Raw genomic sequence first — 17,840 nt, forward strand, 5'->3', positions numbered from 1 at the left:
TAAGAAACAAGACAATTAATCAATCCCAAAGAATAAATATATCGTCAATATTTCCCACATAAACTTGCATCAACATTTGCTTTAAATTAGTATATTTACTATATCCTGTATACTAATGCAAGCTTTCTTTCTCAAAATGTTCCATCCCTTCGCAAAATGTTATTCTACTCTAATTTTATATTCTATATATTCTATTCTAAACTAATCTTGCATTACATGAGAGTGGTCTTTGTGTAGAGAGCGTTTTTTTGATGGCCTCAATCTCGACTCCACTTGTACTCGTTTTTTTCTTTTGGGCCGTTCTTGAACAGGGACGGGAACAGCTTGATTTTAGACTGCTTATAGTCAGGCAAACAGCACAGCTCATCCGTCAAGTCTGTGGAAACATGTGGCCAGTTTATGACAGACTCCAGTTCACCTGGCCGAGAAACAGGCTTTGGCTCCTAAGCTCATACTATTCTAGTGGAAAAAAGCTTGAATTTCCAGAGTGGTCAAGACCACAACTGCAGTGGTTCTGAATTGCAAATGCATTTTACTAATTTATTTCTTAGCACAAATACATTTCTGTGATTGGAAACACCCTGCTTCAAAAGCCTATTACTTAAAGGGTTACTTCAGCGATTAGCATATGGCTTTGTATCAGTAGAAACCCTGGAGTATATTCAAATTATTGTGCTTTCCCCCCTCATATCCCCCTGAGACAAGAGATTTATGCATTTTATTTCTGGAAAAATTCCTCCTATGATGCAAATGGACGATTTTTGCATCATATGAGGAATGTTTGACCAGAGGCTAAAGACTACAGCCAGCAGAGGGAGCCATTTCCGCATGTTTTGAATCCGCGCATGGGGGATGGAGATCACACTCAGCTTGCAGGGAGAGCTCAGCTGGCAGCTACAGGCACTCATTTAAACGGAGCTATGGTGCGCAATGTAAGTCTTTTAACTTCTCAAATTAATTTCTATGAAAGTTAAGCTTGTAAAGGCATGAACTGAAACGCGCCAGACTGAACTCACATTGTGAATGTATGCCGCGAATGTAGTCACGATTACCTCAGCTCTCATCACTCGTGCAGTTAGTGCTCAGTGCTGTGAGACTCGCGCGGTGACTCACTCATTATATTGAACAGACAAGTTCAGTTTTTAATTGTAGTGTCTTCTCTAACTCAGTCACTGTAATCAAGTTGGTGGCGTTGGGAATGGCACAGGGCAGCGAAGCATTCTGGGAATTGTAGTCTTTCATCCCCATGGGACAAAAATACATTTTCTGTCTTTTCTCAGTCTAGAAGACACCAAATTCAAAAATAATTTCACATTTCTACTGCACTGATGACCCAGTTTAAATACAGATTCATCTTCCCAGCGCTGAAGTACCCCTTTAATAGTTATGATATTTTTGAACGTAAAAAAAAAGCAAACATCATAAGTTGATCTCAGACAACAGTATACAATTTTTAAAAAGCCAGTTCATGACCCCTTTAAATCAATGCATCAATGTGCAACAAGTTCCATTTGTACATGCACCTACAGTATTTACCAGCTGATCTCCATTACACATGTATACAATATATGTATACAATAATCCAGCTATCAAACAAAAATGTTGGTTAATATTGGATAACAATTGTGCATTTGGCTTTGGATTACAAAAAGGTTCGAAATGTACATGGGTGTCATGTTATATTTAGGTTCCCTAATCTTTAATTTTCTTCATCATGCACCAAACAGTCTTTACTGTCTAAGTGAGTTCACCTACATTGACCATACCCTGTAGGCTGGATCATTGCCTGTCTAAAATTAGCTTGGCCTGAAACCTGAAATCACTACACCCCTTGTACCAGTATAATACACAGAGTCAGCCTACTGCTGTCACAAGTTTTTGATCAAGGAGGCACAAAATCTGATAAAGCTTTAGACAAGGAGGTTTCTTCTTCTTCTATTCAGCGAAATCAGTTTAACTGAAGAAAAAAAAAAAAAAAACATGAATATGATATTTATACTTTATTGCAGAGGGAGTTGTTGGCAGAAACACTCCATAGGATCCTGTGCAAAACTGGCTGACCTTTTAATAGACCAAAAGGGCCTTTGAATAATGCAAATATATATAATTTTGTATACCATATAAACACTTAAATATATAAATGCTGAACAGTAAAATAAGCAACAGTTTACTTACTTATATACTTTTAAGGATCTTACTGCTTTCTCAATTTCCATGGCCATACAAAAAGGTATTGGAATTTTTTATTAAAAAATACATAATTATATATAAAAGTTGACTAATTAAATTAGCAAAATCATCCAAAAAGTAGCATGGATAAAAATAAAATATAAAATAAAAAAAATACATTATTAATGTACATTATACTTTCTTCCAAAAGTTTTGTTAACGCTTTCTATATTCCCAAGGTTTTAACATCTCATTTATAGTTTTGACTGATGTGTTGTTCCAACTAGGGGTGTGGCAATATCAGTATTGACGATAACTGTGATATTTTAAAAGTGAAATATCTTTATTGTGTTAGTTAGGGGTGTGGCAATTTACCGCTATTGGTGACAACAGTAGTGTTTCAAATGAATAGTACATGTATGATAAAAACAACATGTAAATGATCCAGCATCAGTATCTGTTTGACATAATCCCAATATACAGTAGCCCTGCATCCCAATTCACCTACTATCCATTCTAAATAGTACTCAAAAATAGAATTAGTATGTCCCAAATCGTAGTATGTTCAAAAGAGTATTCCAAACATACCCGGATGGTTTACTATTTCCGGTCCGAATTCGAAGTGCAGATTGATGTGCACTCTAACGGAGGAGTTGCGAGTTGGACGAGTATTCGATTAGAACTACAAACGGGGATAAAAAGTGTTAAAAAACTACAAACATGACAGATAAGTTTAGATAAAGGGGTTTGAGTGACCAAATATCAATGTTTAACCTGACAAAAATATATTTATTCAGTGTTGTCCACATTATACTTTACCTGCAGCAGCATTGTGAACTTTTGCAATGACAAGTTTGGCCATTAACTTTTAAATGCATATTTAAACTGCAAACACATGACACGAGGAGAGTCTCTGCATTAAATACCCACCAATGGCAGATCAACGTACGGCTACATTTCTCTTCAATATGGTAGGAAATTAATCTGAATGTGGAGGATTTGAACTGTGACGAATCTGATGATTGACAGGGCAGTTATACAGAGACGGGATCCATTAAAGTATGTCCCGAAGCTTGCATACTTTTATCCTACACGCTCAAAAGTATATACTTTTTCTTCACAAAAAGAGTACATACTTTTAGGACGTTGTATAAGTAGACGAATTGAGACGCAGCATAGGTGTCGGTATTGCACCTTAACACTGCCTGGTTGCCACCATCATAAAACACAAGTGGACACAGCGCGCAGCTGCTACTACCGTGTAAAAGCATGTTGTCGGATGTGACAGACGGGAAACTCTACAAGCACTCCAAGAACGTTCGATCACCAGTGTGTATGTTTTTTTGGTATTTCTGCAAGAAATGAATTGTTACTCATCACAGTCTGCAGGACTTGCCAATCAACAGTGAGCGTAAAAGTTCGCAAACGTCTAAACTGTTCACCCACCTCCGTTATCCTGTAGATTTTGGCCACTGTACAGAGAGTAAGTTGCCATCATTTTGCTAGTCCTGGAATGTGAAATGTTACATTAACCTGCAAACTGCTGACACCCTTTCTGCGTTTTATTATATTTATATCCCTCTGGGATTTAGTCCAAATGTGTGCTCATTCAGATAAAACATATTGATTATTGTTTGTTTACTTTAAACATCTTTAGAGAGCAGATTTGTTTACTATTTTTTCCCAAAATAGGACTATGTGAGTATGTTTCATTTATATTTGATGCCGGGGGGCACAATTGCGCATAGTCCACAAGTGAGACTCATGAGTAAAGAGTTCAAGGAAATCCCTAGTCTCAGCCTCAGACGTCACGCCCACGGACCGTTTGCTGAGTGTCTGATACATACAGTATGTCACTCTTTTCTGGAAACACTTCAGAAGTTTTGAAGACGTCATCCGATTGTTTGGATTCTACACAATGTCCACAAGACATTTGTGTTGCGTTCTTTAACTGTTCGCTTGGAAACAAATGATGTGACGACAACCTCCCTCGTGGAAGAAGAACCGAGTGTTCACAAGGATCAACTAAACACAGGATTTTCAAAGTAGCCTATATGAAGTTTGTGGCCCCATTGTTACAGTAAACTTACACATTGTTCTAGAATTAATAATTTATAGATGTAAGCAAGCCATTTATCCACTTTAAATTTTCACGCCCCTAAACATTACGCGGAACAATAGGATTGGTTCGATTGGTGATCGTCCTGTTGGGCAGTCCTTGGGCAATGAAAGCCTCAATAGAGTCCAGAACTTCTGCTGTCAGTCTGAAGGTCTGGCTACACGAGACAAGGAAATCCCTAATATAGGCTGTTTCTCAATTCCAAGAATGCAGAGAACAGACTTATTATAAGTAGTGGCTATCACTATAACCATAACATAACATCACAAAACAAATGCACAACCTAGTAAAACTTTTCTTTCATATTGCTATTAGCAATTTGATAAAATTTTATATCTTTTTTTATTTTACCTATATGTTACCTACACTGAAAAAAGGTATGTTGGACTTACATGACTTAAATCTATATCCATCTACATCGGTTACACATAAATTAAGTAAATAATAAATTAAACGAACCTAATTTGTTCACATAGTCTCAACATGATTTTAATATGGCTTCCTAACAACAGTGTATGCACAGAGGGGCTTGAGACCCTGCCTTTTTAATCAAATCAAATATATTATTTTGGTTTTGAATATTTTTGTGGTCACCTGACTGATCTATAAGACTGTACTAACTAGCTTTCATTATGCTATTCAGCAATAGCACATATTGAACATGTCAAGTTCTGTGAAATGCTCTTTAATGATGTGCTGTCTCATTCCACAGCCTAAGCAATTGCTCTGCTCTTCTCCACTATGGTAACCCAGTATAATTTAAATAGGTATTATGGGTAAATGGGTATGGGAATAATTTACCAGTATAATTATTCTAACATAATTAAACGTTAAACACTATTTAACGCCCTATTTAATTTTTGCCCAAAAAACACATAAAATAACACTTAAGTTCAACAATTTTACTCTTCTCGTCAAGTCCCAAGCAAAGCATTCTGGGAATTACAGTTTCAGCAAAAATCATGTTTGAATACTTAGTTCACATTCACCCCAATAATGTAATCTAGTAGATTGCACATTTTAGAGAATTAAATTAATCGAAAGCAAAGAAATCACGTTTAGAAGAGAAACCCAATTTTGTTGCGTAGATCGCTAATAATAAGATTGAGTAAATTAGACAATGTAAGTTTTCCGTTTTTTCAGTGTATATGTCAATGCTTTGTCAGGATGATTTTAATATGCTAAAACAAATACTATAGGCTTTCTTCTAGGTCATCACTTTATTATAATTAAGCAAAAAAAACAAAACAAATGTATTTGTGAGCTTGTATCGTGAATCGCTGAAGTGAGAACGAGAAATTTAAAGCTTACAGGCTTCTGTTCAACAACCAGCAGTGCATTCTGGGATTTCTAAAAGTTAGATTGTCTCAAGTCTACATCCGATGTATTCTCGAAATCAAGAACAAATTTGAGTACTTTCATGCGTCCTCTACTTGCGTTCTTGAGTATTTGAATCAAACTTCGGCGGTTGAAGATGACGAACGATAACACAAGTAAGCAAGATCGCATAAAGGTGCTGTGTGTAAGAATGACAGCTAGTGGTTAAAATGGGCACTGCAGTCCAAATTTAAAATATAGTTTGCTCATCCTCAGACTCAAAGCTCACACGGGTTGCCAGTTTGAGGACACGCAAAAGGAATGTGCGCAATTGACAATGGAAGGCGGGGAGACCTACACACTGTACGTTGAGTTGATTTATCTGCGTTTTAGATGGATGCTGAAGCTTTTTAGATAGGGAAAAATTTGCTTGCTTCCATAGCAGCAATACGTTGTGTTTTCCACCAACTGGCAACATGTGGTTTCGAAATACTATTGGGTAAATTTAGCAACGTCCGTTATCACAAAGAGCAAAACAAAACAGTAAAATAACTGGCTGTGGCACTGGTTTTAGATAAATTACTATGTGAACTCATAATTTTTCCTAAATATCTGCAAGCTCAACATAGTTTTTTTCCGCTTTAAAGTCAGAAAATTACATACAACATCTTTAGGAATTCATATTGAGGAAAAAACCATGGACAAAGTCATTATATTTTCAATATGAGATATAACTGAGAAGTAGGAACTGATAAGTCAGTGGAGATTTTTGCCTAACACTGTATGCAATGTTTTCTTTAAAAAACAAGGCGCCAAGGTGCATACCACTGCTAGATCTAGAGATAAGAAAAATTTAGTTAGATCTAAAGGAGCTTTAACTGGTGGCTTGGCAAACGATCAGCCCTTTTGAACATGCTGTGTTTGCTGCTGGTGATACGTGTGGCCAGAAACACATCAGCATGTGGATCAGGAAAAGAAATATGTTCTCATGTTGAAATAATACTTAAGAGGATTTGACACACTCATCATAACACGTGTAGACTGCTGTCCAATGGTAAAGCTACTACTATTCTGTCCATTGGGGGTTATTAATCTGTGCAACACATAATGATTGCGGTAATGAATTATTGGATAGTTTAAGTAGTTTAGTATGATGACAGCAAAACAATACACCCTCATATAAGTAGACACTTAAATGAAAAGTATATCATTAATTACCCACCCTCATGTCATTCCAAACCCATAAGACCTTCGTACATCTTTGGAAAACAAATGATGATATTTTTGACGAAATCCAAGGGCTTTATGACCCCGCTATAGACAGCAACACAACAACCAATTTTAAGGCCAAGAAAGGCAGTTAAAATCGTTAAAATCGTCCATGTGATTCCAGTGGTTTTATGAAGTGTTGAGACTACTTTTTGTGCAAAAAAAATTAAATAAAAATAAAGATTTTATTCAACAATTTTTATTATCTGTGCCAGTATCCTAAACAGTCTACAGCCCCGTTTCCACCACAGGAACTTTACCCAGGAACCAGGACCTTTGGGTGGTACTCTGTGTGTTTTGACCGCAGGAACCAGGGTCTAAATTAAGTTCCGGGTAAATATTTCCCCCTCCAAACGGCCCTGCTCGCGAGGTAGTACTTTTTCAAAGTTCAGGAACTTTCGAGGGCGGGACTTGGGCGCTGAACATTCTGTTTGGTTAAACTCACGCAGCATTTTATTTCAACTGGCATTTTAAAAGTCTTTTGCAAGGTTCGTTCTGCGTTCAGTAAATATCTGTCTTGCTCTCTGTCTGATGGCGCGTGTTCGTCTCAGCCATCTCACATGCAATATCCGTAATAGCTGATAATAATATACATTGTCATTTTAAATCTAGCTTTACAAGCTTTCTGAATATGCTGCATTCTGCTGAATCTCCATATTAGTGCTCTTTTCTGTCATTGTTAATTACCTCTTAGTAAACCTATACATAACCAGCAAAAGCAGCACAGCTTGAATCTCTTCCATACTCGTTATTAATTTTCTTACAGTCTATGTTTTTCACCATGTAAACAACCTGACCGATTACTTTTAAGTGTGCGTCCTTACATGACGTGACAGCGTGCGCCGCGCTCATGTTGACAAGAGAGGAAAGTTCATTTTTCTGAGGGGTAAATTTTATATTTGGTAAGTTATGAAGATAATGTTGGAATAATGACACAGCGTATATTGCCCCAGGCAGTTTTTACTTTAACTGCGCCTGACAGAAGATTTTTTTTTTCTTTTTCTGAGATGATTATAGCACTTTACAACAAATAAATAGCTTATTATGTAATACTGTATTAGTCCTGGTGGCTGTTAAGAGTTGCTATGGCTAACACATTCCAGCTGCTGGAGAAAACAGCGTTGACATTTTTGATGCGGCAGACAAACTGCATGTGACAAAATGATTTCGATTGAAAGTCATCACATGTAAACACGATCGGTTTAGATAACGTCTCATGTAAACAGTCCACTAAACCTTTCAATCGGTACACACAAAAATTACTGTCCGTCAGTGACTTGGAGGAGCAGTCGCGCGCAGTCCTACATCACCGGACTCATTTGCCTAATCTTCACGGAACTTTATTGCGGTGGAAACGCAGACAGCTGCAGGTCTGGGGGGGAGAAAAGTCCCTGTAAAAAAGTTCCTGGTACAAAATGTTCCGGGCAGGGGCGTAGCACCAAATTTTGGGCCCTGGGTACAAACCATCTTGCTGGGCCCCCGTACCATGTGTGTGTATGTATAGAAAACTGACTTCTAAGGCCCCCCCCCTGCCTCGGGCCCTGGTTACTCAGTACCCTTTATCCCCCCAGTCCCACGCCCCTGGTTCCGGGTGATTTTGGTGGAAACGGGGCTTACGTAGTAAATACCGTGGCAGCCAGCACTTTCAAGCTCTACGGCAGAACGACAGCTCACCATTGGCTGATGCTGTTCACGTGAGCGTCACGATTCATGCGTGTGATGATTACGCAGGAGCTTGCCAAAGGTGAGCCTACGGAGGAGGCATTGAGCCCTCGGATTTCATCAAAAATATCTTCATTTGTGTTCCGAAGATGAATGAAGGTCTTGCGGGTTTGGAACGACATGATGGTGGGGAATTAATGACAGAATTTTCATTTTAGGTTGAACTAACCCTTTCATTTAAATGTAGAACTCAAGCAGAATAACATTTAGTTGCAATACTGATGCAAAGTTACATTTAGCTTGAAACAAAAAAATTAGATCAGATGGATATTGCTGTGAACATTTCATCTGTCCATTCATTTAGAAAATGTTTTGTACCATGATGTTTAATCAAAATGTCATTACAACAACAGCCATCTCTATGGTAATTTATGATGGACTCCAATAATTTAGTCCAGTTAGATCCACCTGTACAAGCTCACGTTCATCTGCATTCACTTTTGAGTACAATGGCCACATTTTAAAATCCAAGCAACAACATAGAGAGATGCATAGAGAACCTATACATTTTTTCAGTAATTTATCACACTTGGATGTGTCACAACACAGAGAAAAATATCTGTCGCTATTTCCATTTCATAGCAACTTTTTATAAAAAATGTAAACAAATATTTAGTTTAAATACTAAAAATAAACATTAAGGACATTATGTTGTCAACCCTGTTTTTCCTAGAAAGTTGCAATGGTACATTATGTAAATTCTAAAAAGTACAGTTAATAATCAATTCACCCTAAGGCAGAATTATTCATATAACACCAACAATATGAGGCAAAAACAAATATGATCACACACATAATTTACCATTAAGTGTCAGATTGTGAATATTAAAACCTAATCAGATTCTGAACACATTTTTATCATTACCTTCAGGACAGTGTCTAATCTCTCACTATGGGATACCAGTTAGTTATATTACCACTAACAACCACCTAATTGATGTGGGACTTGACCAGTGTGAAACTTTCAGCCTTGTAAGAATGGGTGAAATTAAACGTGCCTTTTAAAAAAAAAAACATGCTTTTAATTAAAGGAACATGCACGCTGCGAAGATCTGTAAACTGTAAAACATTTTCTAATTGCACATGAGGAACTTGAAATCCAAACAAGGACACTCCCACTTATCTGAGGGGTTCAGCTCAACATGTTGCACCATACATGAGGCACAAATCTGCACTTAATCTAGTCTGCTCAATATAGTGAAATTAAAAGCACACTTACTGCGTTGACCTCTGTCGTAAGGACAAGGACTGCAAGGCACAGCAGAAAACACCTGCAATGCGAGAATTTTTTTTGTGTGTGTGAATATATATGTGTGCAAAAGGAAAACAGATGCTTCTAAGGCACAAAACAAAACAACAGACTTCACCTCAATGTGTTCCAGTGCTGTAGATGGTTCTCACCCTCCATGTGAGCCTGAAAACAGATACAATCTCTCCTTCTGCCTAATGTCAGTGTCCTGTTACTGCATACTCAATAATCTGAAAGTTATAGATGGACTGAAGTTATTCCTTAATGCATCAATCATTAGTGCATATTTAAAACACATTACATTTACTGGTATATTTATAGATATTCCTTGCTGAAAGATCCAGCTTTAGCCAGTAGTTGTGTTTTGGGACATATCTGCGCTCTAGCTGCACCAACCTGTCATTAGCTTATAGACAAAAATGAAATACCAAAAAACATATTAGCTCAAGCTGGTCTTTTGTAATGGACCACTTTAAAAACATATTAGACGAGCTACAAACCAGCTAACATGTACCAAAAACACAGCTATACCAGGTTTGTGGCAACTGTTGATGTGTTGTATAACTTCAAACACTCGATTATGTTATTATTTAATCGCGCTTAATAACAGTAAAACAGATTTACGCTCGATATGTTTATCCGTAGGCTATAAGTAAAGGCAGAAGTTTACCTCAGACCTCGCAAGCTCCAGTCGCACGCGCTCAATCCTGTTGAGTTCGCGCTTTCAGAAAGTTGGTTATCTCACCTAAAATCCACCTTGCCAAAGCTGTTTTAACGGAATTGCTGATCTCCAAGACTTAAACTTCCCCTAACAATGCTGAAATGCGAGTGATAGTCGTTCTAAACAGGGTTGTGTTGGTGCGTATTGATGGGTGGTCGTGGTCCTGACAGGGGGTGTGGTGGGCTCTTCAACAAGACATTGCTTTCAACAACAGCCACATAACGTTTAGGGCAAAGATGCAGACAAACGTATAGTTCAGGCTCGTGTAGAAGAGAGGCAAGAATTGCTTGAAACGGGGAAGAATCCGTCATCTGCGTGTCCTTTCGGACATTATTTCATAGGTGTGAAGATGCGGCTTCCAAGTGTCACCGTTTTTCTTCTCACAGTCTATTTATGCATAGACAAGAGCTCAGCTAAGGTAAGTCCAACTAAAAAACAAACTTATGCTAACTTAAATGTTAGTTTGCTAGTAATGTCGTCGGTTTGGCCATAAGGAGTCTGCTCGTGAGCCTTTCGCGCGCACAGATAAGTGCGTATAACAAGCGCGCGACTTGCTTGCGCTCAAGTTCTACTTATAGTTTTCACGTGCGAATATTTCCATTTGACAAAGTTAAAGGATGGGATATACTTTTTATGTAGTTTTTAAGTTGTCCAGAAATAGCACACCAAATGGAAATGACTTATTAGAAACAAGCAGACTGATATGACTACGAGTTGCATGTTCTAATGTTGTAATCAAAAGAATGCATTCCTGCTCTAGTCCAGTATCATCAAAGGCACAATCCATATTCATATAACACATTTTATTTAACAACAGTTTCTGTAGATTCATGCACTGTTTTGTTGGTTTGTGGTCTTATTCAAGTTTTGTCCAATCTGATTATGTGCTTTCCGTGGATCTCACTTATGATGCTTTAGCATCGTCATGAAGTTTATATTTTGCCATAACAACGCCTGTATTTGCTATGTGTCTGGCAATTATTTCATTGTTCTATTACGAAAATCAAGTAAATGTATACATTTAAACGCCATTTTTATCCGAGTATACACTTTTCTTTGCCTAGACTGTGGGAATTGGTCAGTCCAATGTGTTGTATGGGTAACACACACTTTTGTAAATTTATTGTTAATATTCTGGACTTTTTTCCCCATTTGTTAGCCACTCATCTAAGAAATCACTATCACTTATGCGTTCCACTGCACTGTAGTGAAGAATGCAGCTTATGCGTTTTTCCTGCATGCAGCTGCATAAGGATATGGATGCAGTAATCTGAGAGATCTTTGCTGGACAAGACATGTGTTTTTATTGGGGGCGGGGCTAGAGGCGTGGCTCCAGTGTGACGCAAGTTCACAGCAAGGAAAGTGACAGGTGTCTGGGTGATAAGATTGAGCAGGGCGAATGATTTGTGGCAATGATGAGATAAATGCGCATTGTTACATCTTGCGATGTTATATTTCTGAATGCATATACAGGCATATCTGCTGGATGAATAAACTGGCCTTAGTACTGTTTGTATATATGAAGAATAACTGTTTACTTATTTTAAAGCACAGCCATGCAATGCCCCAGATTACCAGAACATGCCTTGCAACTGTATTCCAAATGGAAATTGTCAATGGATTATCACATTAATACAATAATTAGTTGATTTAAACTGGTACATCACTAAGCTGTATTGAATAAGCTATAATCAACTTTTTCCATGTAATCCACAACACTCTCCACAATTGGTCAGTTGATTGATTTTTTCTTTTTCTTTTTTAGGTTACTTTTTCAAGTAACTAGTAAAGTAACACATTACTTTTTTTTTTTTTTTACAACAAAAGGCTATCTATCTGAGTTACTTTTTGAAATAAGTAATGCAAGTTACTTTGTTCTCCCATTTATTGACTGACATCCCTCTTGTCCCAATGTTGAGAGAATTCATAAGTGCAGAGGATTTTTGCGTAAACATGGTGGTTATTGTAGTTCTAGACTAAATGTGAGCATGCATTTACTCAGCTCACTTGCACAAAAAAGATTCAGTATTCTTCTAAATGAATAAAAATCAGTCACATGCAAAATTAGAATACTGTCAGAAAACAAACCTCCAATAATTAAATATATAGATTTAATATCACTTTATTGTTGCTGACCTTCTGTGATTCAGTTAAACCATAAGCAAAAATAACTTTAGAATTTTTGTTTTTATTGGTGAAGTAAGTGTGAAACTGTTCTCTTGCATCCAATTGTGTTCCACTCCACTTTTAGAAACACACTTGTGAACTTCTCTAAGCACTTCCCTTCGAGGGAATCTCTGCCGCCATTTTGAAGTGTGTTCCACGTTGTGAAGTGGACGAGGGAAGTTTACATGGAAAGACCCTTGCTCACTCGATTTTGACAGAGGGAGCGAGTCTACTTCGTACATTTCAGGCAGCTCTATATACCCCAATGCAACACAATTGTGACGTCACCGCATATCACATTTATTTTATCCCAACACAAACAACTCTATGATGTTTTAATTATTTTTTGAACAAACCAAACACACCTATATACATATAGAATGCTTTCTTCCGCCAATAGTGGGCACTCATGCAACGTAAGCAATGACGCACATCCGAGTGGACAAGATGGAGGGAAGTTAGCAAGTGAAGGGCATAATAAATACACTGGAACGCTGCACTATTATTCCATTATCTAGAATGACAGCACAGCTGAAAGATTTGTTAGAGTTGCACCCTCTATTGTCTCCTGACTTTGCATTTCCTTCAGCCTGAGGCTTGTCTTGAGTCTTTACATTTGCCCAAAAACACTGTAGAACTTTTTTTGTTATAAAAACAAAAACAAAAAAGGAAACAAGCCCTGCAGCCTAGGTGAGAAATGTTAACGCAAAAGTAACGTAACACATTACTTTTCTTAAACAGTAACTTTCATTTTTTCAATATTGTATGACTTTTCAAAGTAACTTTCCCCAAAACTGGACATTGGCTATATATATACTGTACAGTGTATTCTGTACTCAAACTGTAAAGCATGACACTAGCAGCACTGCGGGCATATGAATTGCATAAATGTAAATATCAACCATGTTTCTCCATTATGTTGGTCTTGGTCACCCTGACAGGGTTTGTTTTGATATTAATGGCTGTTTTACATTATCACCTAATAATGTGAGCTGTTCTAAACTGTGCATTGTTGTTCTCTGGCAAGAATTTACATGGAAAGTGTGTGAAACTGTAATCTCTCAGCACTTCCTAGTGCTACACCCATCATATGCCACCCACAGCTGCTTCTCTCTGTCACCTCAGCCTTGGATTGTAATGATGCCATTTGTGAGTGGTATAAAAGACAGGTTTGTGAACACTGTTTAACCAAGAACAATAATGTTTTTCTCTGTATGTGTGACAAACACCAAAAGGTGTAACCATTTGTTGTAGGCTTGTTTTTGAGGCAAGGTTTCCATTTTCCCATTAATTATTATTATTATTATTATTATTATTTTATTTTTTTACTGTTAAAGTATATTGAATTGGTGAGTGTAATCATTAACATGTATATTAAAAATATTCTTATTCAGTAATCACAAACAACTGGAAAAGTAATGTGAGCCCAGCCCTGCCTCCTGAGTTTAATCAATTTGAATACATTTTTAAGTGAAATGGATGGAAAGGAACTATTACAACATTAGTGGTATGTGTGGTTTACCATACATTTTTGTTTTTCCTCTTGGGAGTCAACATTTTTGTAAAAAAAGAAAAAACAGAAACGTTCATGAGGACTAAAGATGTGTGTATGGTATGGTTACCATAGGCTTATTATTGCAAATACCAAGGGGTAAGAATATCCATAACAAACCAATTCTTTTGTATATTAAGTGTGTCTGTTTGTTTCAGTGGCAGAAATACACTGAGTTTATTTATTCAGAAAATCTTCTTCCTCATCTATATTTGTACATTAATGGAAGGCTGGTGATCCGGATGAGTTTCAGTTGAATGCTATGTTTTTCCTAGCTTGTTTATCAATTGTGATTTTCATAAGGTCAGCCTGGTCTCACGTGTATCCAGTTCATATCAGATTAGTGGTGATTGCCCCTGCACTCTTCCTGGAGTTAACTCACTTCATTAGGATGGAATTACAGATAAGATTCTCCACTTGAGTGCAGAAACAGCTAAAGTAAATGAAGGTGAACTCGGTAAACTTAACTAATAGTAGTGTAATCTCTGAGCAAACTAAGTCATGACAGCACCCAACACACCGTGAAAGATGAACTAGAGGCCGTATTTATGATTCATTTTCTCAGCTTAGTTACTTCATTGGTCTTGATCAGTGAGACAGCTGTCCGATTGTTTATGCATTGCATTTACTCTTGGCCACATACGCGCATTTCCCTAAAAATCATGTAAATCCCATCTAATTTTCTGGTATAATCAATTTCACTCAGGATGTCATCAATAATTTTTTGTACATTTTTACACAGGACAAAGACTGTAAATATTTAAGGGTCCCTATTATGCTCATTTACATGATTTAAAGAAAAGAAAAATCATAGTTTTACCCTCTGCCTGAAATGCTCTGTTTTAGTTCCTGTCTCTTTAAAGCACAATCTGCTCTGATTGGTCAGGTGGCCCCGCCTGTTGTGATTGATCTACCACTTAGACCGCATGTTGAAATGTAACTGCCATAACCATAATCATGTTTCAGCCCCTGAGGCCTCATCAGCTGTAAACAATATTATATCTATGGCAACTAAGCTTCAGTATTGTGATGTAGTTAGGTCACAGAAATATGGGTTACACAGACTAGTTATATTTCAACTTTAAAGGTGCCTTGTGTAGTATTTATGGGGCTTTATTGACATAAATACAATATTCTATGTTTTCGGTGGCTTATAAAGACCTTACACAATGAACCGTTATGTTTTTATTACCTTAGAATTATTAATTTCTATCTACACACACTGCGGGTCCCCTACAGTGAAGTCGGCATTTTGCATCATCATGTTTCTACAGTAGCCCTAAATAGACAAACTTCTCTATAGAGCTCTTGCTAACCTCTGCTGTCTCAGACGATAAAATTTTTTTCCTGTGTCGGCCGCCGTAGTTTCTCTATATGCTCCGAAAGCGAGGGGTGAGCGGTGGGCAATTTGCAACCTCATTGTGTGCACCTTTAAGGGTCTGCTATGATGCTTTAAGCTTGATGAAGACTAGTCGCTAATCAAGGCCTGAAGCCACAACAGTATAATAAATCTTTGAACCACTTTGTCCACTTTTACGGTCCATTTTCAACAGTTAAAATGACAATTAAATGCATACTGATATGTTTGATTATCTGGATGCTTAAAATTGATCGGGTGAATGCACGTATTAAACAGCTGTGAACAAGTTAATCAGTGTTCTAAACTAATGCGCTGCTAGGGTGTAACGCACACACTGAAACATTTAGGGTAGAAATGTATTGTTAACACTGTTTTCATCAGTAAAATAGATTATAGCATATGTTTATTAGTAACTAAAAAGCCCACAGCTTACCTACTAATAGAGCAAGGTAGGAATTAACCTCTTAGGGTGCTTTCACATCTCTAGTTCAGTTCATTTGGTCCGAACCAAGGGCAAACAATTATACATTAGAGCTGTAACGATACACCAAACCCACGATTCGGTTCGCATCACGATTTTTGACCCACGGTACGATACAAACCTCGATATGGGGGGGACAAAACAGTTTTATTCTGTACAGTATTCTGTAGCCTATTTTGCCGTCAATACCATATATCTGTATGGTCAATAGGCTACTGCCGACGTTTTCTTTGCGGTACCAATAGGCAATATATATTTAACATGAAGTATAGGGCCTCCTGTACATCAATACCAACAGAAGCGCCGCGTCAGACATGCTTCTGGTGTGCAAAGAAAGAGAAAACGCCACGCAGCCGCCCCGCGGAGGACACGCAACAGAAACGCCACGCTCACACCACGTTGCCAGCCGGTTGGGGAAGCTTCTTGAAACACTTACGGCAAATTGTGTGGGTCAACTACACGATTGCCATCCTTGTTCTCTACCGGGTAGCTGAAATGTTGCCATACTGCTGACTTAAAAGTTGGACCAGAACAGGAAGGATAATTCTGGGAGTTGGAAGGGGTGTATCACGATTCTGCCTTCTCACATCGCGATACAGGTTCGTGGACCTGCGTATTGCGATTTCGATTTCATATCGCATATCGTTACAGCCCTATTATACATTGTTGCATTTTTCAGCTTTTTTGGTTCCTTTTCACACCACACTGATTGCTTTGCTCCGAACCAGTTGAAACGAACCAAAACGCAGGCACGTGACAACATCCACATCACTCATTGGCCATGGTGTATTTCCTAAACAGCTTTTCGATTGGTCAGAATTTACATGTGGGAAAATTCCAACAGAAGACGCAACGCCAGCAAACTATAATAACACTATGGAGAGACGACTGCGCGGGCCACTTTTGTCCCTGGCCATAATCTACTACACTGTGTGTATTTACCACAGTATGCAAACAAAACATTTCTATAATGAAGCGCGGATGAGACATGAAAACACCGCTCTAATGCACTGCAGACGGCGAGCGCACATCGCTCGTCTCTTTAAGAGGAGGCGTGCATTAATTATTAACTCTTGACATGCTCATCTTCCAAAAATATTGCCAACGATCTATCAGGTAATAATATCATGCACACAATGTCAGCGCAGCTAACTACGGCAGCTGGTTTAGTCCAAACATGATCAGTACTTTTGCAGTTGGTTCTGTTCGAGGTCGGATCACGTTCTCACCACAAACAAACCGCTCCAGAGTTCGTTTGAAATCGTACCGAGACCACCTCTTCAAGGAGGTCTCGGTACGCTTGTTTGGTCCGCTTTTGGTGCGCACCCGAGTGCGATTGCTGCTTTCAGACCTGACCAAACGATCCGCACCAAAGAGGGAAACGAACTCTAGTACGATTCAACCAAACTAAATGAGGCAGGTGTGAAAGCACCCTTAAACTCCGGGACCATTTTTTGGGATTTCGGCCTGGATTTGGCCTACCCAAATTGAAAAGCTTCCCATACACACATACAGTGGTGTAAGTTCAAAATGTTGGTGTCGTTATACAGGAAACCCTTTAAAGTTACATAAAACACTGCTAAAAGTGATAAACATGTAAATATGTTGTCTAAGCTGTAACAACCCCCCAAAAAGTAGGTGCGTTTTTGTGTATTTTTTTAATAAATTCATTTTTGAAAGTGTGTAACCCAGGCGCTGTGTGCTCTAGGACCCTG

At 38.0% G+C, this 17,840-nt stretch overlaps 2 protein-coding genes across 2 annotated transcripts in view; one reads left to right on the forward strand and one right to left on the reverse strand.

Annotated features, from left to right (window-relative positions):
- col4a2 (collagen, type IV, alpha 2) overlaps positions 1-10,672 on the reverse strand; it is a 150,471-nt gene extending 139,799 nt beyond the window's left edge. Inside the window, exons 1-3 of the mRNA XM_067443427.1 lie at positions 10,516-10,672; positions 9,964-10,075; positions 9,816-9,867 (exon numbers count right to left, since the gene is read on the reverse strand). Coding sequence (XP_067299528.1) covers positions 9,816-9,867; positions 9,964-10,004 — 93 coding nt within the window. The 5' untranslated portion in view covers positions 10,005-10,075; positions 10,516-10,672. The remainder of the gene's footprint in view (positions 1-9,815; positions 9,868-9,963; positions 10,076-10,515) is intronic.
- A 94-nt stretch (positions 10,673-10,766) lies between these two features.
- The window catches only part of col4a1 (collagen, type IV, alpha 1), a 92,220-nt gene continuing 85,146 nt past the window's right edge, over positions 10,767-17,840 (forward strand). The window contains exon 1 of the mRNA XM_067443426.1: positions 10,767-10,984. Coding sequence (XP_067299527.1) covers positions 10,916-10,984 — 69 coding nt within the window. The 5' untranslated portion in view covers positions 10,767-10,915. The remainder of the gene's footprint in view (positions 10,985-17,840) is intronic.

Source organism: Pseudorasbora parva, chromosome 5 (genome assembly GCF_024679245.1).
Source record: "Pseudorasbora parva isolate DD20220531a chromosome 5, ASM2467924v1, whole genome shotgun sequence".
Taxonomy (NCBI): domain Eukaryota; kingdom Metazoa; phylum Chordata; class Actinopteri; order Cypriniformes; family Gobionidae; genus Pseudorasbora; species Pseudorasbora parva.